We start from the raw sequence: 17,920 nt of genomic DNA, 5'->3' as shown, positions 1-17,920 counted from the left end.
CCCTAAATCATCAGGACTGACCCTTTAAGTACAGTACTGTAGAGCACCAGGAAAACTATAATTAAGGCAGGGTTCACAAGCAGTGTCTAACAGGGTCCATTTAACATAGGTCCCAGTGCATGAATTTAACTCTTCATAGACCCCTATATGTTTGAATGAGGCAAAAAGTTTGTCATTTTGGCCTCCAGTCAGGGTTGGCTGGATGTTATAGTGCACAGCTGCGAGCTTCCATTCAGCTGGATTCCATAAAAATAAAAAGGAATAGCACAGAGTATACTTTTTATATGTATGATGAATGCCATGTTTATATGTCGGATGTATACATGGGCGACCACCCCTTAACATATACATCTGACGGACACTGATTTCCACACTGTAAACAAAGCTTAACCCTTAAACTGCCTAACATGGAAATGTGTTATATACTGCATCTAGAGTGCATTTTGGGTGCCTGTGAATTTGGATACCCAAAAAAAAGAATTCCTACATCTATGGTCCTTTAGGTTGGGATTAACAGCTTAACTTCAAGGAATATGTAAATTTACGAGCCATTAATATAAATCAGATACAGATAAACCTCTCTAAAAGTCCACCTCTTTGAGAAGACCACCTCCTTATCCAGACCAGATTTCGTGTGACCCATTTTCAGTCCACCATAAATATGCATAGTGGCCATTCTCCTTGAGAAGACCACCCCCTAAGGGGTATGTTGTCAATGTATGTTGAATCCTCACCTGTATAAGATATTCGGATGGCTGTGACTGGGAAACCACCAATGTTCATTCTTCTACCATGCAGAAATTTGAACGCAGAGTCACTCAAGTCTTCAGATGTTAATTTTTGGAGAACCTTTCTGGACAGTGGTCCTGCTACACCAAGTACTCCTACCTCATCTGTCACATTCACTATCTCCACATTATATTTGCCTTGTGTTGCAAAATCTTCTATCCACCTGTAAATATAAAATACACATGAAAACAAAATGAAAGAGGTTGTCCAGCCAAAAACCAAAACGTATCCCCTATCCACAGGATCGACTGCTGGGACCCCTTGCGATCTCCAAAACTGGGCCGAGGCTCTTCACGAGTCTTGGAGCTGTGAACGCTACATCATCCATTCATTATGTAGTGACCAGTAGGTGTGAACAGACTGTTTTACTTGACATGTTTGGCTTTGCGCCAACCACGAAGATGTTGTTTAAGTCGTCCCCTGGTTTTAAACTTTTAACCCCTGAACAGGGATCTGATGTTCACTGCAGGGTACCCCCAGATTACTACCTAGGAGCTTTCTAAGAGTGGTCTGAGCGTAGGTGACAACTAGGGTTGCCGCCTGTCCGGTATTTTGGCCACCCTGCCGTATTTTTTAATTAGAAATACCAACAATGCAGTGGTTGGTATTTATCCAACCAATTCTCCAACTCCCAGAATGTTACACCATATACTATACCAGTGTTTCCCAACCAGAGCGCCTCCAGCTGTTGCAAAACTACAACTCCCAGGAAGTTGTAGTTTTGCATCAGCTGGAGGCACCCCTGGTTTGAAAACTCTGACCTATACTATGTACTACTATATAGTGCAACATGCTGGGAGTTGTGGTTTTCGTTTGGGGCAGCTGATGAGCCACAGGCTGTATCAGGGCATGCTGGGAGTTGCAGTTAGTAACTAACTGCAACTCCAGAATTTAATAAAGAAAGCGATAAAAAGGTCACATCAAAACCAAAATGGTACTGTTAAAAACTACAGAGCGAGGCGCAAAAAATTAGCCATCACACAGGCACGTATAAGGAGAAATAAAAAAAAGTTATAGGGGTCAGAATAGGACAAAATGTCCCTGCATATATGTATCCTGTGATTTAACTCATATATTAATAATTATGCAAATTAGCATGTCCGGTATTTGTCACGATCACACCCTATCGGTCCAGGCAAGACATTAGAGAGAGTGTGATGGTGCAAGGGTTAAGGCCACCAGACCTCTGGGTATCCACTACTAGTCCCAGCAAGTCACCAAATTAACCCTTAGATAAACGTGTTTCCACCAGAGCTGCCTTCAGAAAGGTGAGCTCATATATTTAGAGATCAAAGACCAGAGCTGATTAATTAAACAATGAATCTGATAAAAGGTATCACAGTGCTATATATCAAAATAAACAAATGACATACAGTTACAAAAATAGGAAAGTTTAGCAAGGCAAGTTCAGAAAACAAAAGATGAAGTTCTTACAGCATGATGATATAGCAGTCCATGAGAGTGCTGTTCTTAGGATGGTCTTGTCAGCTTTTGGCACAGCCTTGAACAACCGTTGAGTCCAGCATTTTAAGTCTTCTCTGCTTCCTTGGAGGGAAACTCCATTCCCCCCCCCCCCTCCCCTCTGATCCCACCAGGTGGGGCATCTCTCTTCCTGACCCCTTATCTGTTTGATTATATGATGGGACTAGAGTGCCCCTTAAATCCTGCTGCTTCAAAAGAGCCTTTGACTTCAAAAGGAGATGTAAACAAACAGCCAGACCCCCAATAAAATGCAATACACAAAAGGATACACCGTCTGGATGACCTCTTACCCATGTCTTGGATAATACATCACACACAGTTATAGTTTATAATACACATATAGGATTTTTTTTTTTTTTTGCAAGAAAGGTGGCAAAACTACTGACAACTGGCCTTGTGGGCCAAGAGACACTGCTGCAAAACACAAAGGGGTCAATCAGGAGGGTAGTCTGGGTAGTCTCTGAGGACTAGCAAGGGTCATTCATAATCAATGGATGGGGAACAGCACAAGTTCATTAGTCTGGGCAAAACACAAATTTGCAGCAGGTATCAAGCATGCAAACAGTGACCATGTTAGAAAACAGGTTGGGATCTTACACAGGAACATCTCTTCAGGAAACCGTACTCTAGGAACCTTATTGTTCAAGCAAGTTGGAAAAGGTGGAGCTGGTAACTAATGGAGGAAGGATTTGGGTGACCCTGTTAGAGGCAGGAAGGGAGTACGTGTGCACCCTACAGGCAAAGCCAGTGTGGTGAGCTGGGGTGTTGCAACGGTGTAGCAGGGTCTGGTGGTATTAACCCTGTGGGCTAAGGTGTTATTAACCCCTAATTTGTTGTGACACCAGGATGTGGTTGTTTTCTGTATACGGCCCTGCCGACAACCAACCCAAGAATGGCAGGTAATAAAGGAATGTCCACAGCAGGAATTGTGAAAAGAACTGGAACTTTTACTTAAACTTCTTATGGAACAGTCTTTACAGTTATGCAGTTTCTCTATAGGCAACCAGGATGCAGGATACCTCACAGGCTTGCTGGGACTTGTAGTATTGAGATTTATGCAGGCCACTGTGCTACTAATTGTTTACTTGAGTTGAACAGTAGTCACTAGAATTGTAAATAGAGCTTGATAACTCACGTTTTGAAGTGGCTGCAGGTTCCTTAGGCTTTGGCCTAGATGAGATGAATTAGTAGTATATGCTGAGATTGTGCTTCTTTAGTGTCCAGCAGGAAGAGAGAAGAGTGCGAACTTAGAGACTACAGCCCCTTATATACTAGGGGGGCTGGACTAAAGCCCATTGGTTGCCAAGCCTGTGGTCCCTGTGCCCAGGGAACTCTGGGTACATCACATGACAGTAGATCAAATGACCCAGGAAGGTCCTGTACATTTTATACATTTGTACAACCTTTATACATAATGAACAATATACAGAAATATTATGTGCATATTTATATGATGCAGTAACTGATGAGGAAGGGGGAGGCCCAACAGGAGAGCCCTATGGACCTCAGGTACTCTTCCTGAGGGGACTTGGGAAGGATACAGGACCATGTCCTGTACCGGGACACCACACCAAGAATAGCAGCATTTGTAGCAGAAGTAACATAGGAGCAGAAGGGAGCACGGATTGGGCCATGCATAGTGGCTGTGCCTGCCGTGGACCCCTGTCTGTCAATACATTACTTTACTGTTTGAATAGCAGACACCAGCCATTTTAATGCAGCTGTGGACTAACAGAGTTCGAAGTTGGCAAAAACGGAGAAGAATTCAGCTCAACCTCAGACCGATGGTAAAGGTAGACTTTATTAGAACACCGCTACATGGAACACAGGCACGGGTGGCAGTATGTGACGTGTTTCGGCCAGGTGCGAGCAAACACGTCACATCCTGCATGTTCCATGTAGCTGTGTCCTAATAAAGTCTACCTTCACCATTGGTCTGAGGTGGAGCTGGAGTCTTCTCCGTTTTTGCCATTTGCTATAAAGTGCAGTCCGCACTGTTCCGGGCTCAGCAACAGACATCGGGGGTGAGCTGACTTAGCCTTGCTATAGTGTTTGAAGTTGACATCTGTGCTCCATCAGTGACATGTATATACTTTTATAACAGCAAAGATACAATGTCATCTAAGGTTAGTTAAAGATCACATTTCTAGGAGCATTTCATTTCTTCTATACACATATTTAGTAATTGCTCCAATGATTTTGAGATCACTATTTGTAAATGCATATTGTATATACAATATAAAGTTATGCCTTTCTATAATGGACTCTGTATGTTAATCGAAATCTGCGCTTGCTGTCAGTGAATGGAAACCTTTATTATTTACCTATAGGGATGGTCTCTGGTGGCTTCTCTTCACCCCACTGACTTTGATTGATAGATCTCTTCCTGTTTGGGTATAGGCCACTGAGAAAGGGGTGAAACCAATGGGCACCACCCTATTGACTCATGGTTCAGGCAGCATCAAATTGATGACAGGTCCCTTTTAAATAAACAATTAATGTTCCCATTTACCGACAGCAAGCACAGAAGGGATTAACACACATATGGAAACATTTATCAGTGTTTTTGTGCAATATTTTGGCATGTTTTGAGTGGTTTTCTGGCGTGGAATGCTGTGCTCCTTATTAATATTTTCTTATTAACATAGGAATTTAATTTGATTCTGGGCTTTGTAAATTATTACCCCCAGGAATAGCTGACAATATAGTTATGACTAACCATGATAGTGTTATATACTGTTAAAGGGGTACTCTGCCCCCTAGACAACTTTTCCCCTATCCAGAGGGGACTCCTGTGATCTCGGCTGCAGTACCCCAGACTTTGCTCCATGTTGGATGATTGGCGATGCAGGGCGGAGGCTTGTGAAATCACTGCCACACCCCACTTGTGATGTCATGGCCACGCCCCCTCAATGCAAGTCTATGGGAGGGGTGTGACACCCCTCCCATACACTTGCATTGAAGGGGCGTGGGCGGGATGTCACAAGCCTCCGGCTCTGCACCAAACGTTCTAAACAAACTGCGGGTGCAGCAGGGAAATCGTGGGGGTTCCCAGCGGTGGGACCCCAGTGATCCGACATCTTATCCCCTATCCTGTGGATGGGGGATAAGATATCTTGGTGGCGGAGTACCCCTTTAAGTACTTATCTCTATGGGGATTGTCCAGGATGTCCATGGCTGCTTTTTTCCAAAAACATTGCCACATCTGTCCGCAGGTATCAGTCCCAGATATCAATAAACTCATGAACATGTTTCTTTATCGGAATACACAAAAATGCTGGACAAACCTGAGATCATGGAGTTCTGATCCAGATCCAGTAATCAGTAAAAATTCTCCTGGGGATAAGTGTGATACTGTGAGCTCAGCGTAGACACGGCCTCTAGGGGTCAGCATGTGACTTATATTGGTGAAACCCTCCTGTGTAAGAAAATTGGGAAACAACGTTCAATACATTTGAACCTGGCAAAAGATCTTTAGACAGATTTCTTCTTCTGGAAATACACAATATGGGGTAATTACAGTGCAATCCATCACTAAACACAAGGGAATATGCAATAGCGTTGTTATGTGGCACTCTGCATACATGCAAAATCTACAGTGAAGATGGCGATGTCTTCTAAAACACACGTAAAGAGTAAAGAAAAATGACATCTTGGCTTTGGGTGAATGGATGTATGAAGAAGAGTTTAATAATATACAAATAGATTTGTCCATAGTACAAATAACATGAATAATCCTGCTATTCAGTCTTTTCCTATCTATTAGCATCTTTGAGGTAGCTGCTAAGCAAGCTGATCCACTGCTCTGGATCACCTGATCTTAACTGAGTCTGGATGGTTCAGAGTAGAGTTCCTGATTGGTTAACCTCTCTTTGGCTATCTCCGGTATTTGCAGTTTTGTGTGGATCATAGCATATCCTCTGTGTGCTTCTATAGTTATTTGTTTTTCTATGCCTTGTTATAGTATAGCTTTATCCTATCTACTTGGTTGGTTCTTGTGTTTTTCCCCGTGTAGTATGTTGAAATTGCTGTTGTTCAACAAAATTTTTCCTTATTTCTGTGTTTTAGTTTTCTGCTCAGTCTTGCTTTTGTCTCTGGGTTCTAGTGCTAGTGTTGTTTTGCTAGTGATAATTTCTTGTCTAGGATTTTCACAGGGATATTGGTAGGGGCAGTGAGGTATAGTGGTCTGATGTATGGTTTAAGTTCAGTAAAATATCTAGTGGAAGATTAGGGATAGCTAGCCTGGGTCAGTACTTTTTACTTGTTCCTAATCATCATCTTTGGCTTCATTCCTAAATACTATCATCATTTGTCTGTGTCATTAACCATTACTTTATCTCCAGTTCCTGTCATCTACTAGCGAGTTGTTATTCTTGTTACCTACAAGCATTGATACTTGCTTTTTAGGTTTTTGCTTTAGCACAGCTCTACTATAAGTCCTAGGGTTATTTGAGAATTGGGAGCTTTAAGGTATATCGTGCAGCAGCACAGCTACATGTATACACTAGACCAAAGGTCCCCAACCCAGTTCTTAAAGGAAATCTGCAGTGAAATAAACTTATCCACTATCCACAGCATAGGGGATAAGTGTCTGATCGCGGGGGGTCTGACTGTTGGGAACCCGGCTCTGCCACGGCTCTCCTGTGCAGGAGGTGTGCCGGCCACAGCATGACTCCGTGGCAGACACGCTCCCTCCATGTAGCTCTATGGGAGGGGCGGAGATGCAGCATTCATGCACCCCTGCCTCTCCCATAGAGCTGTATTGGGGGGGGGGGCATCGACCTCAGAGAGGCCTGCGCACAGCGCGGTAATGCCGGGGCCCAGTAAGGGAGATCGCGGGGGGTCCCAGCGGTTGAACTCCCTGCGATCAGACACTTATATCCTATCCTGTGGATAGGGGATAAGTTTATTTCACTGCAGATCTCCTTTAAGTTTCACCAACAGTCCAAATGGAGTAACTGAAAACACTGGAATTGGCGGGCCTTGAGGACTGGGTTAGGGACTACTACACTAGACGACTTGCAGGCCAGGGTGCACACCTCATCGGCCTAGGAGCCAAGTCCGTATAGTCAGAGTATAGAACGGAAGCAGCGTGTCCAAAAAGTGATTGTTTATTAAAACCAGATGCAACATTTCAATTTACAAAGGTTCTTGAAAATACTTTTTATGCTAAAACGTTGTGTGGTGTCCCGGTACCGTATTATATACCGTACCTTGGTAGGGGTCCCCAAAGTCAGAGTTCCTAGGAACCGTGGGGTCCTCAGGTCTAGTCCTCCCCTAGTCACCCCTTAAATAGTTAATATATTATTAAAAGTAAATGTAAATAAATGTATATAAAAAGTGTACTTACCTTGCGCTAGTGTCGCAGGACCTGCGGGTCAGGTGACGATGGTCTAGTCTCTATGGTAGTTCAAAAGGACCTTTGGAGGTTCATGGGACATGTGATACCCACAATGCCTTGTAAAGCTGATTGACAGATGGCGTGGACCAATCCTAAAATGGCCAGCCCCTGCCCATATAAGGGAGCTGCGGCCATTATTATCTCTCTTGGGTTGCTGTCACTGAATGAGGTAGGACCTCCGCAACTTTCAACGACAATTACTAGGCCAAAGTCTTGCGGCCTCGGCTGAATTACACAGTGAGTTCTTCTAAATTCCCCGCTAATGTTGGCAAGGACCCTGGACCTAAACATAACCCTAAATCCAGCGGATCTGCGCATACTAAATCCCTACAAGCTAAAGAACTTACTAAAAGTACCAACCAACGGTCAATCTCAGCTAAGCTGTTGATAGACTCTGTTACAAAGACTGTTCTTATGTTCGCATGCTACAGAAAATCTTCAGGAAAGTTATGCAAGTTTTCAGCGAAGCTCTGGATGTTGACAATACTTTATTCTGCAAACACCTATCGTCCTTGGGAAGGGTGGCGATAGGCCAAGTCATACAGCATTTAACCCTCACCTTGGCGTCACGACTGACAAAGGTTAATAGCACCCTTTATAACCTGCACAGCAACATCCCGATCACCATTCACACTCACAAGGCACCACAATAGTCAGAGTATAGAACGGAAGCAGCATGTCCAAAAAGTGATTGTTTGTTAAAACCAGATGCAACATTTCAATTTACAAAGGTTGTTGAAAATACTTTTTATGCTAAAACATTGTATCTGGTGTAAATTATAAAAAAAAAACACTTTTTGGACCCTTTGCTTTCATTCTATACTTTGGGAGCCACAGTTATGACCCAGCAATGGCGACTGCTATAGATGAAATCCAGTTCTGCCATCTAGTGACTAGTCAGTGTTGTTACAGCTCGTTGTACCATAGATTGGTAAATTTAATGGGATCTTATATTTCTATATAACCAGTAGAATATACTACTTACTTTAATCTCTTATTCTTACTAACCTTTGGAATTGTGTTTGCAAAGAGATGGTCCAAGAATTTGATAGAATCTTTCCCTTTCACAGTAAACTTGCCAAAGGGTGTCAGGTCAATCACTCCCACTTTCTCCATCACCTGGTTATATTCTCGCCTCACTGGCTCAAACCAGTTTGTCCTTCGAAAACTAGGTCTAAAAAAACATATTTAAAAAAGGTGAAGAATAATAAAGACCTATTCATAAAAATGTATCTGCACCATTAGTACAATGCAATAATAAAGGACATTGAAGGTGTCCACAGATTTAAATTTTAATAAAACTTAGGTTCTACCAATATCGGGTAGAAAATACATGCTCATTGCGGTGGATCCACAAAATTGTAAAGGTATCATAAACTAATGTTACTTTTAGCACTATGGTACTAAATGTTTCAATGGGGAAGAACACCAAACTTGAACAAGAAATAAAGATGCCACAGACTCTGTCCCTTACCCCGACACTGCAGACCCTTATATATTGTACTTAGCACTTGCCCCTAAAAGGGGAACCCTACATAGGAACCTACTCCTGCTGCACCCTCCACAATTCCCTAACCTCTTGTCCCAACATGTTTTGTCTTAATAATGGTTTATCAAATCAGTGGTTATAAAAATCACAATAAACATAAAAGTATAGTATACAGGATATTGGAAAAAATATACCATGTGCCCCATAACAGATGTGAACATGACAATAATAGCCTGGTTTAGAGTGGAGCCACTCACTAAGTCCATATGGATCTGGGTTTGGTTGTCCACATCAGCATCAGGCACTCTAATGCTTCTTATATCACAATAAGGTATACAGAGTAAGGAGCTAAAGGACTCAATCACTGACCCTGCCGGTTTTCAGAATAATCATAAATATCCTTTCCGTACTTACTTGTATCCAGCATCATCTCCTTTCTTGTAGAACCAGTGAGGTTGTTCCCATCCCGCATGGAAGCCCATGGAGCATTTAGTCTTCAGCTCTTCATAAACTCCACTCACTCTCTCAGTCGGTCTTCCTGCAAACCTTTCCTCCTTAGGATAACCAACTATGTAGTGAAACAAGAGGTTTGTGTTTTACAATTATTGACTTCTGTAATTGGGCATTTGTATGAAAATACATATCATGTCCTGACAATCCATTTTCCTGTATGGATTTTTTGACCAAAAGGAACATCAATTGTGCGCAGGTGGGAGACTTGTAAACAGGGCTTGTCTTCCAGCTAACTGTAAATCAAGTGGGGACAGGGTGGGGAGTGAGGATGTGTTTCAGCCCTTAGCACTTCAGGGATTTGGGGATGCCTTTGACACTTGGCACCAGAGAACAAAAGCATTTCTCTAGTTTATGGAAGCACAACCAGATAAAACAAAAGTTGCTAGGTGTCTCTATGCCCTAAAAGTTATCACTTCACATTCCAGTTTGGAACGTGACGTGCAGTTGGCAGATTCCCCTTAAAGGGGTACTCTGGTGGAACACATTTTTTTTTTTTTTTTATAAATCAACTGGTGCCAGAAAGTTAAACAGATTTTTTACGTCTATTTAAAAATCTTAATCCTTCCAGTACTTAGCTGCTGCATGCTCCACATATAGTTGTATTTCTTTCTGGAATTCTTTTCAGTCTGACCACAATGCTTTCTGCTGACACCTCTGTCCATGTCAGAAACTGGCCAGAGTACAAGCAAATCCCCACAGCAAACCTCTCCTGCTCTGGACAGTTCCGGATATGGAGGAGGTGTCAGAAAAGAGCACTGTGGTCATACAGAAAAGACCTCCAGAAAAAATACAACTTCCTCTGCAGCATACAGCAGCTGATAAGTACTGAAAGGATTAAGATTTTTAAATAGAAAAATTTTCTGACACCAGTTGATTTAAAAAAAAAAATGTTTTCCACTGGAGTATCCCTTTAAGACTTAAAGGATTATTCCAACTTAAAAGACTATTTGCAGGATAGAGGATCAATGTCTTGAGAACACAGACCTGAGTGGCATCTCATGTAATGCGTGCACACCACTTATACAGTTATTGTCTATGGTGGCACCGGAGATAGCCAAGTGCGTACTCCCACACACAATGAAATCAGCAGCCGTGTACATACATGACCCACTGTTCCATTCCCAAAGAAGACTTTGTTCTCAAGATCCCATGAACGTCCCAGCAGTCGGACCCCCCCCCCCCACACACACACACAATCTTGACCATTCTGCCCTATTCTGTGAATAGGGAATAAATGTATAAAGTTAGACTACCCCTTTATATTCCAGTTTCAGCAAGTAAATGGAAAAATTGTATTGAATAAAACCATACCTATGTTGTTGAACCCGTAGGACTCTCTTGCTTTCAGTGCTGTGTATTTTGGAGTGGTCCATTTTCCGTATCTATTTGGGTCCAATTCAATGAGGTCAAAAGGAGGCTCTCCACCAGTAATCCAGTCACTTAAGAATTTTCCGATGCCACCAGCATGAATTATACCGTATCTATAAACATACGGCTGATTATTACAACATATGAGAAGTATTTTATAAGTTTTATAAATGTTTGCAGTTACAGCTGTAAATCCTCTTGCTCCACAGGTCTCTTTACAATGCCTGTACGTGCTTTGGAATTGTTCAGGTCTATTTTTCAACACACATGAGGCTGATGGTTTGGACATGAGGCTGATGGTGTGGATCTCCATACTATGGGGGAGATTTATCAAAACCTGTCCAGAGGAAAAGTTGCTGAGTTTCCCATAGCAACCAATCATATTGCTTCTTTCATAAAAAACCATTAAAAAAAAGGCCTCTGAAAAATAAAAGAAGCAATCTAATTGGTCTGGACAGATTTTGATAAATCTCCCCTTATGTCACTGTGATGTCCCAGTACAGGATATAGTCCTGTACAGTACTTAGGCCCTGTCAGGTTGAGTCCCTCTGTGTCCTAGGGGCCCTCCTGCAGTATCTCCCCACAATAATATATGTAATGTATAGTGTTATGTATTAAGGACCTTTGAGTTAGTCACATGATAATGTGTTCACATGATGTGTTTGTTACCCAGCGAGCACCAGCTAATCAGCTGACCTGCAGCTTGTCCTATGGGCTTCTGGCTCAGCCTCCCCTTATAAGAGGCGCAGCCATTACAATCTCTCTCTTCTACCACATTTCCTACTGAGGAATAGTAAAGACCAGCCGTCTCAGAGCTAGTGTCCAGCATATCTGGAGGCCTCAAGCCACCTACATCCACATTCCAGTAAGTCAAATCTATGTCTGCTGTCACTATTTACAACCCAGTCCAGTCTAAAGTCAAGCCTAAAGTAAAGTCTATTATAGTCGGAGTGGTTTAACTAAAGTCTATCAAAGTCACTACAAGCCCCAGCAAGCTGCAAGGTCCTTCTGTGTTACCGTCCACCTCTCTGGGATCCTGGCCTAGCTGACAATTTCCATCTGTCTACCTCACTAAAGCTACAGTTAACCCTAACCTGGTCTTGGACCATTATTGCCCTGCCTAACATTGGGATAGCGGTACTACCGTTTGGGTGGTTACCGGGAAAGCCACACCCTGGCATCATGAACATTTAGGGGTTAATAACACCTTGCCCCTGGTCTACAACATCTGCCCCATCCACCACACCATCACACCCCGAGACACCCCGTGGCTTTGCCACATAACTATGTAACTGTAAGCAAAAATGTAATATATCATGTACACTATAGGAGCTTCTGGTATTTCACACTTAGAAAACCTTCAAAGTTTCACAGCTTGAAACCATATTTCCATATCTGTGTTTTGTACATGAAGTAAGCCTAATAATATACTGAAAATGTTGCCTGTTAGCCTGACGTTAGTCCTGATTTTAGTTGGATACAGATAGTTTATATAAATATACATTTCTAGCAGTATTAGGCCATGTTCACAAAATGGAATTTCCGTGCGGATATTCGGCAGCAGCAGAGTCCCATTGATTTAAATTTTTAATTTAATTAATTCCAATTTCAGATGCTTCCAGGTGTCCAAATTCAAATTCCGGTGTCCGCAGAGAGAATTGACATGTCTATTCTTTCTGCGGACTCTGCATGGAAATGCATTGCTTTCAATGAGGGTCAATGTCTGCACAGATATTTTCCATGCGAACATTAGCTCATCTGAACATATCCTTAGGCTTTGGAATTCCGCAGCAGAACAGCTGCGCTGTTCACATAGCAGAATTTCCGCACCGGAAACATCTGGCACGGAATTTTTAAATTCTGGTGTCTGCAGAAAGAAGAGACAAGTCTCTCGAAAAGGCGCTCTGCTGTCAGGGAAATGTCCGCACAGAGATTTTCCATGTGGATATTCCCCCATGTGAACATAGGTATCAGCAGAAGTTTACTCTTATTATGTAATGCAAAAAATATTATCACTTAAAAGAAAGGCAAGAAAAACTATTTCAGTTGCAAACCAAGTCAACTTAAAACATGTCATAGTCAACTGTCAGAAGTTGTGATCAGTGGGAACAGACTGCTGAGACCTTCACCAATTTCTAAAAAGGAAGGGACAGAGATACAGAGACTGTCATGGGGTCCATACTCTGTGCGGTCAGATTTCTGTGGAAACCAGAGCACAAAGCGGCACAAAACCCTTAGCCTGGTGCTTCTGTCCCTTCATTTTAAAGATCTGTGGGGGTCTCAGCAGCACCGATCACAACGTCTGACATGTCTGAACTTTTTTTAAATGTTTAGGCCCATTAAAGTGTGAAGTTATTGGGCACACACACACACACACACACACACACACACACACAGTTAGTAATCATTCTCCTAGAAAGCAAAAAGAAAGTTTTTCTTACCCAAAACCAACGGCCACCCAGTAGTTTTGGACACCTTGATGAGGACCAACCATTGGAAGAATATCAGGAGAGTATGTTATAGGTCCAGAAACAATGTTGATGATGTCTGCACTTCTCAGCACAGGAACCAGGTCCATAGCTGCCTCCACATGTTGCATTATCCTGTCTAAATCCGACTCAAACAATTCCTTTCCAAAACCTAAATGAGACATAATAGAGCTGGATTGTTCACAAGTCTCCCTAGGTTCATGTCAGAACACAGCAATTGACCCAGGTAAACATCTGATAGGGCAAAATTCTAAAACACCTTTGACATGTTGGTTGTTCGAGCATGCTGAGAGTTGTAGTTATGCAACATCTGGAGGTCCAGTTTGCCGACCACTGGTTTACATGTGTCAACATTATGTTGCAGGCTCCCACAACAATCCATGTGAAATGCTTGTGTATTGTAATACTTGGAAAATTTCAGTAGAAAAAAAAGTAATGAATTTTGCATGAAAAAGCCAAAAATTAGCCTTACAGTATCAATAATTATTTTTATATAAGTATTATTTAACATAATTTAGTTTACATATGGGATTGAGTTACATAAAAAGCGACTTTACAAAACTTCATGAATTATTATGGAGCGATGAGTTACAGCTTGTCTACTGGCTCAGGACTGCATTCTCAATTCTGCAGGCATCACAAACATACAGTATCTTGTTGGCTCAATGTCTGTATAGAACTTTTTGCTTTGCTGTTTTGGCTCAGAGAAAATAACATTTTTAAACACATAGTATATATTATTGACGTACAGAATCTAACGTCCCTCAGCTAAGTTGTTGTGGCTTGTTCAAAAGTGAAGTGACAGAAAGTTTACCCTCAAAATCCGTCTCTGTGGATTATAGATTCCCCCTTCTTGAAGGAGATGGGCTGTGTCACCAGGGGAATGTACTATGTTGTGACTGCCCCACGCGCACAAGACTATGCCTGCATATGGTAGCCAATGGCTGCATAACATTGCTGGGGTTGCCACGGCCTTTTGGCTAAGATCAAGTGTAGTATCTGTTCTTATCAGTGGTTTAGTCTCTGGCCATTGTTGTAGGATGGGTGCTGCAGCTCAACGGCTGCCCTGATGGGACCAGTTTCCTCCGGGTCTCGCCATGAGGTAGAGCGGTGTAGAGCCGAGGTACTTCTGTGCCTCGGGGAGTGGTGACCCTGAGGTGCCGAAACTCACTGGGTGTTATAACTCACTGAGTGAAAGCACTGGACCATTACTCTTCACCTTTGGCACTCACCCTTGGTATCCCGGCCTTCTGGCTAGGATCAGGGCAATTTTTATAGATCCGGCCAGAAGACCGGGAAGTATATCTGCACTCGTCCACTTATTTATTATTTTTTTTATGTTTGTCACTGTGCCACGTTTGTATCTTTATTTGTACACAAGATTGTCAGGATGCGGTAGCCCTTCTGGGTGTCCCTCCTGGCGGTTTAGGGGAGGTGTGTGTGGCCATCAGGTTCCTCACCTCCCTGCAACCCCTGGCCATCTTGGCTTTGGTCAAGATGCCACCAGTATACGACTCCTCGGCTGATACCTTGGCTAATGCCTAGGTTGAAGCCAGGAGCATTTTTGACCCCTTAGTAGCTTCGGCGAAAAGGGGCATCGAACCTGGATCCCTGCAGGTGCCTTTTGGCCCGGAGGTGAAGGGTAGGTTTGTTGGGGGGCCTCTCTCCTGTCGGAGAAGGGCTTAGCGATGGACCGCATCCTTTGTGCTGTTTTTTTTTTAGTGTGACACGTTTGCACTTTTTCTTGCACTTTGGGTGATAGAGAGCACTTGCCTCGGCTCTTAAAAAAAAATTGCTGGGGTTGCCACAACATTGTGTGACCATTGGTCATCGCATGTAGTCATACATCATGTCAGCTATTTCCAGTGACAACCAAGCAGAGCTATGAATGCTGCTCCGGAATATAACAGGTAAAAGTAATGGTTACTCCTCTTTTTATGTAAATAATATCAATAAATAAATGTCAAAAGGTGTTCAAAACAAGCTTATTCCTCCTACAGTAAGCCAATGTTAAAATAATCATTTAAAGTGGTTATCCTAATATTACAGGTTATCCCCTATTAACAGGTAAGGGAGAACTAGTGGATCGATGGGACTCCGGCCCTGGAACCCCCCCCCCCTCCCCTGACTACTCCATTCATTCTCTATGTGGCTTTGGAACATTGTTGAAAAAAGTCCCATAAACCGCGAATGGAGCGTTGGCTCAGCATGCACACTTTATCTGCATTTACTTGGGGACAATTGGCCTCTGTTTATTTTTTAGAGTCCCTGTGGATGGATGGATGAATGAATGATCTGCTTTTCATCCCCTATATTGTTGTGACATATTGTGGGGATAACTTTTAAATATTGGAATGAACCCTTTTAAAAGGTAAGGTACCTGGTGGGACCCCATGTGTTACCCAGGTTTCTTGCAGTTTCATTTTCTCTTGACTTTCATAAGGGCCAAATAAAAGTCCATCACGTTCTTGCCGTAGGTAATATGAGCCTTCTAGATCTCTAAGAACTGGGAGCTCCTTCTTCAAGGCTTTCACTTCAGGAACTGTTCCAGTAACCACATACTGATGGTGCACAGGAATAAGAGGATGTTCAAGTCCTATTAACTTCCCAACTTCTCGAGCCCAAAATCCTAGGAGATAAATGGATTGTCAGACATACATTAACAGAAAGCAGGAAAGTAATGTAGCATGCACTTTAGTCAAGACTATTGTTGAGCAAAACAGCAGTAAATGCAGCCAAACCTGACTGCCTAGCCTTTGATTGCTTCGGTCTGCATAAATGACTGCACCTTTTCAAATGCTCTAGTTGACCAAAAAAAAAAAAAAAAATCGATAAAAGTCCTAGAAAACCTAGAACTGTCATCCTGGACTTTTCTAGGTTACCAAAGACCCTGAAAAGACTCATTTAGGAAGACCAAAGCAACCATAGGCTGAGGCTTCAGCTTCGGCTGCAGTTTCGCTTGACAATAGTCAGGACTGAGCAAGGATATGTTGGATTTTGCATCCTGAACTCTATATCTGACCATTTCCAGCTTCATTGGATTATATTTGTTGTCGTGAACCTGTGGTATTATTGCTACACATATGGATTGATGCGATTTATTAGTAACCCTAACTAAACCTTATAGTTTAAAAGAAAGCAGAGCTTTATTGAGGGGTATGACACCTTACACACAGCTGATCAACTGTTTGCCAGCGTGGCACACCCACATATACAGAGAATAGATCCAGAAGCAGTCGGTGCTCTACACTGTGTAGTGGCCGTGCTGGGTACTGCAGCTTTCACTTCAACGGGACCTGAGCTCAGTTAAAAGGGTTATTCACCATAAGGGGATTTTAGTACTGTACATACCTGCCAGACAGTAATGAACATGGTTAGGAAGGATCCGTGCTTGTCTTGTTGCTAAATGGCTATGTTGTGAGATTGACATAATGCTGAGGCATCTTTTTGTGAACTGGCTATTTCCTGTTGGAGTTCATTAAATTAAACTACAAGTCCCATGATTCCTTGTTTGTAAGTGTGAGGTTAATTTCCTCCCTCCCACACATCAGCATCCAACCCATTGAAACACACCTGAAGCACACAATGCAATAGACCAGTGTTTCCCAAACAGGGTGCCTCAAGCTGTTTCAAAACTACAATTCTTGCAGAATGAGCTCCTCGACCACCCAGGGGTTGCTCCATACATTGAAGCAAAGACAGGCTCCCTCGTAACACCTTACTAGTGATGTAAGGTCTCGGGCTGCACTGCAACCTGGGTAAACCTGGGAGAGGACAGTCATTTTCTAGAAAATTGTGAGACCACCATGAAACACAGGTACAGACACTATTAGGAACTACACTAACTTTACAGCCCATGTAGCATAGTCAAATAAAATAAAAATCCCAGAATACCCCATTCACCCCAACATGGCCACTACATGAACTGTCTGCTTCCAGCTCTGTTCTCTGCATATATGGGTGCCATGGCTCTGGCAAACCAGCCATCAGAGGAGAGGCAGTCAATAATAATGTCTCATAAAAAAAACCTTTAATTGGATACCTGTAATACATAAAGCTGGAACCAGGACAATCTATTCTCAGATTGCGAAAAACTCCCAATGAATGAACGCCAGATCCTAAACAACTGATGCAGTATTATTATCAGTTGCGGCACATTTTAGGCTGGGTTCACTGAGCCGGACACTGGACATATATGAACCCAGTCACAAACATTGTGTGGTGCAGAACTGTGTGGAAAAGCCTTGTGGGGTGTAGGTTAGTTGGGGTGTTGCTATTCTAGATACTGAGAGGGCGCTGTTAACCCTTGTCACTCGTGACGCCAGGGTGAGGGTTAAAACTCTGTAGTGATGCTGGGCCTATCGCTGCCCTTCACAAGAGCAATAGGTG

At 42.7% G+C, this 17,920-nt stretch overlaps 1 protein-coding gene across 1 annotated transcript in view; it reads right to left on the bottom strand.

Annotated features, from left to right (window-relative positions):
* The window catches only part of DMGDH (dimethylglycine dehydrogenase), a 63,234-nt gene that overhangs the window by 11,509 nt on the left and 33,805 nt on the right, over positions 1-17,920 (bottom strand). Inside the window, exons 6-12 of the mRNA XM_056541607.1 lie at positions 15,912-16,160; positions 13,484-13,682; positions 10,986-11,155; positions 9,576-9,729; positions 8,681-8,846; positions 5,559-5,689; positions 735-952 (exon numbers count right to left, since the gene is read on the bottom strand). Coding sequence (XP_056397582.1) covers positions 735-952; positions 5,559-5,689; positions 8,681-8,846; positions 9,576-9,729; positions 10,986-11,155; positions 13,484-13,682; positions 15,912-16,160 — 1,287 coding nt within the window. The remainder of the gene's footprint in view (positions 1-734; positions 953-5,558; positions 5,690-8,680; positions 8,847-9,575; positions 9,730-10,985; positions 11,156-13,483; positions 13,683-15,911; positions 16,161-17,920) is intronic.

The sequence above is a fragment of the Hyla sarda genome, chromosome 1 (genome assembly GCF_029499605.1).
Source record: "Hyla sarda isolate aHylSar1 chromosome 1, aHylSar1.hap1, whole genome shotgun sequence".
NCBI classification, from domain to species: Eukaryota; Metazoa; Chordata; class Amphibia; order Anura; family Hylidae; genus Hyla; species Hyla sarda.
Note: the sequence above shows the minus strand (reverse complement) of the source record. Positions and strands in the feature narration are given on the sequence as shown.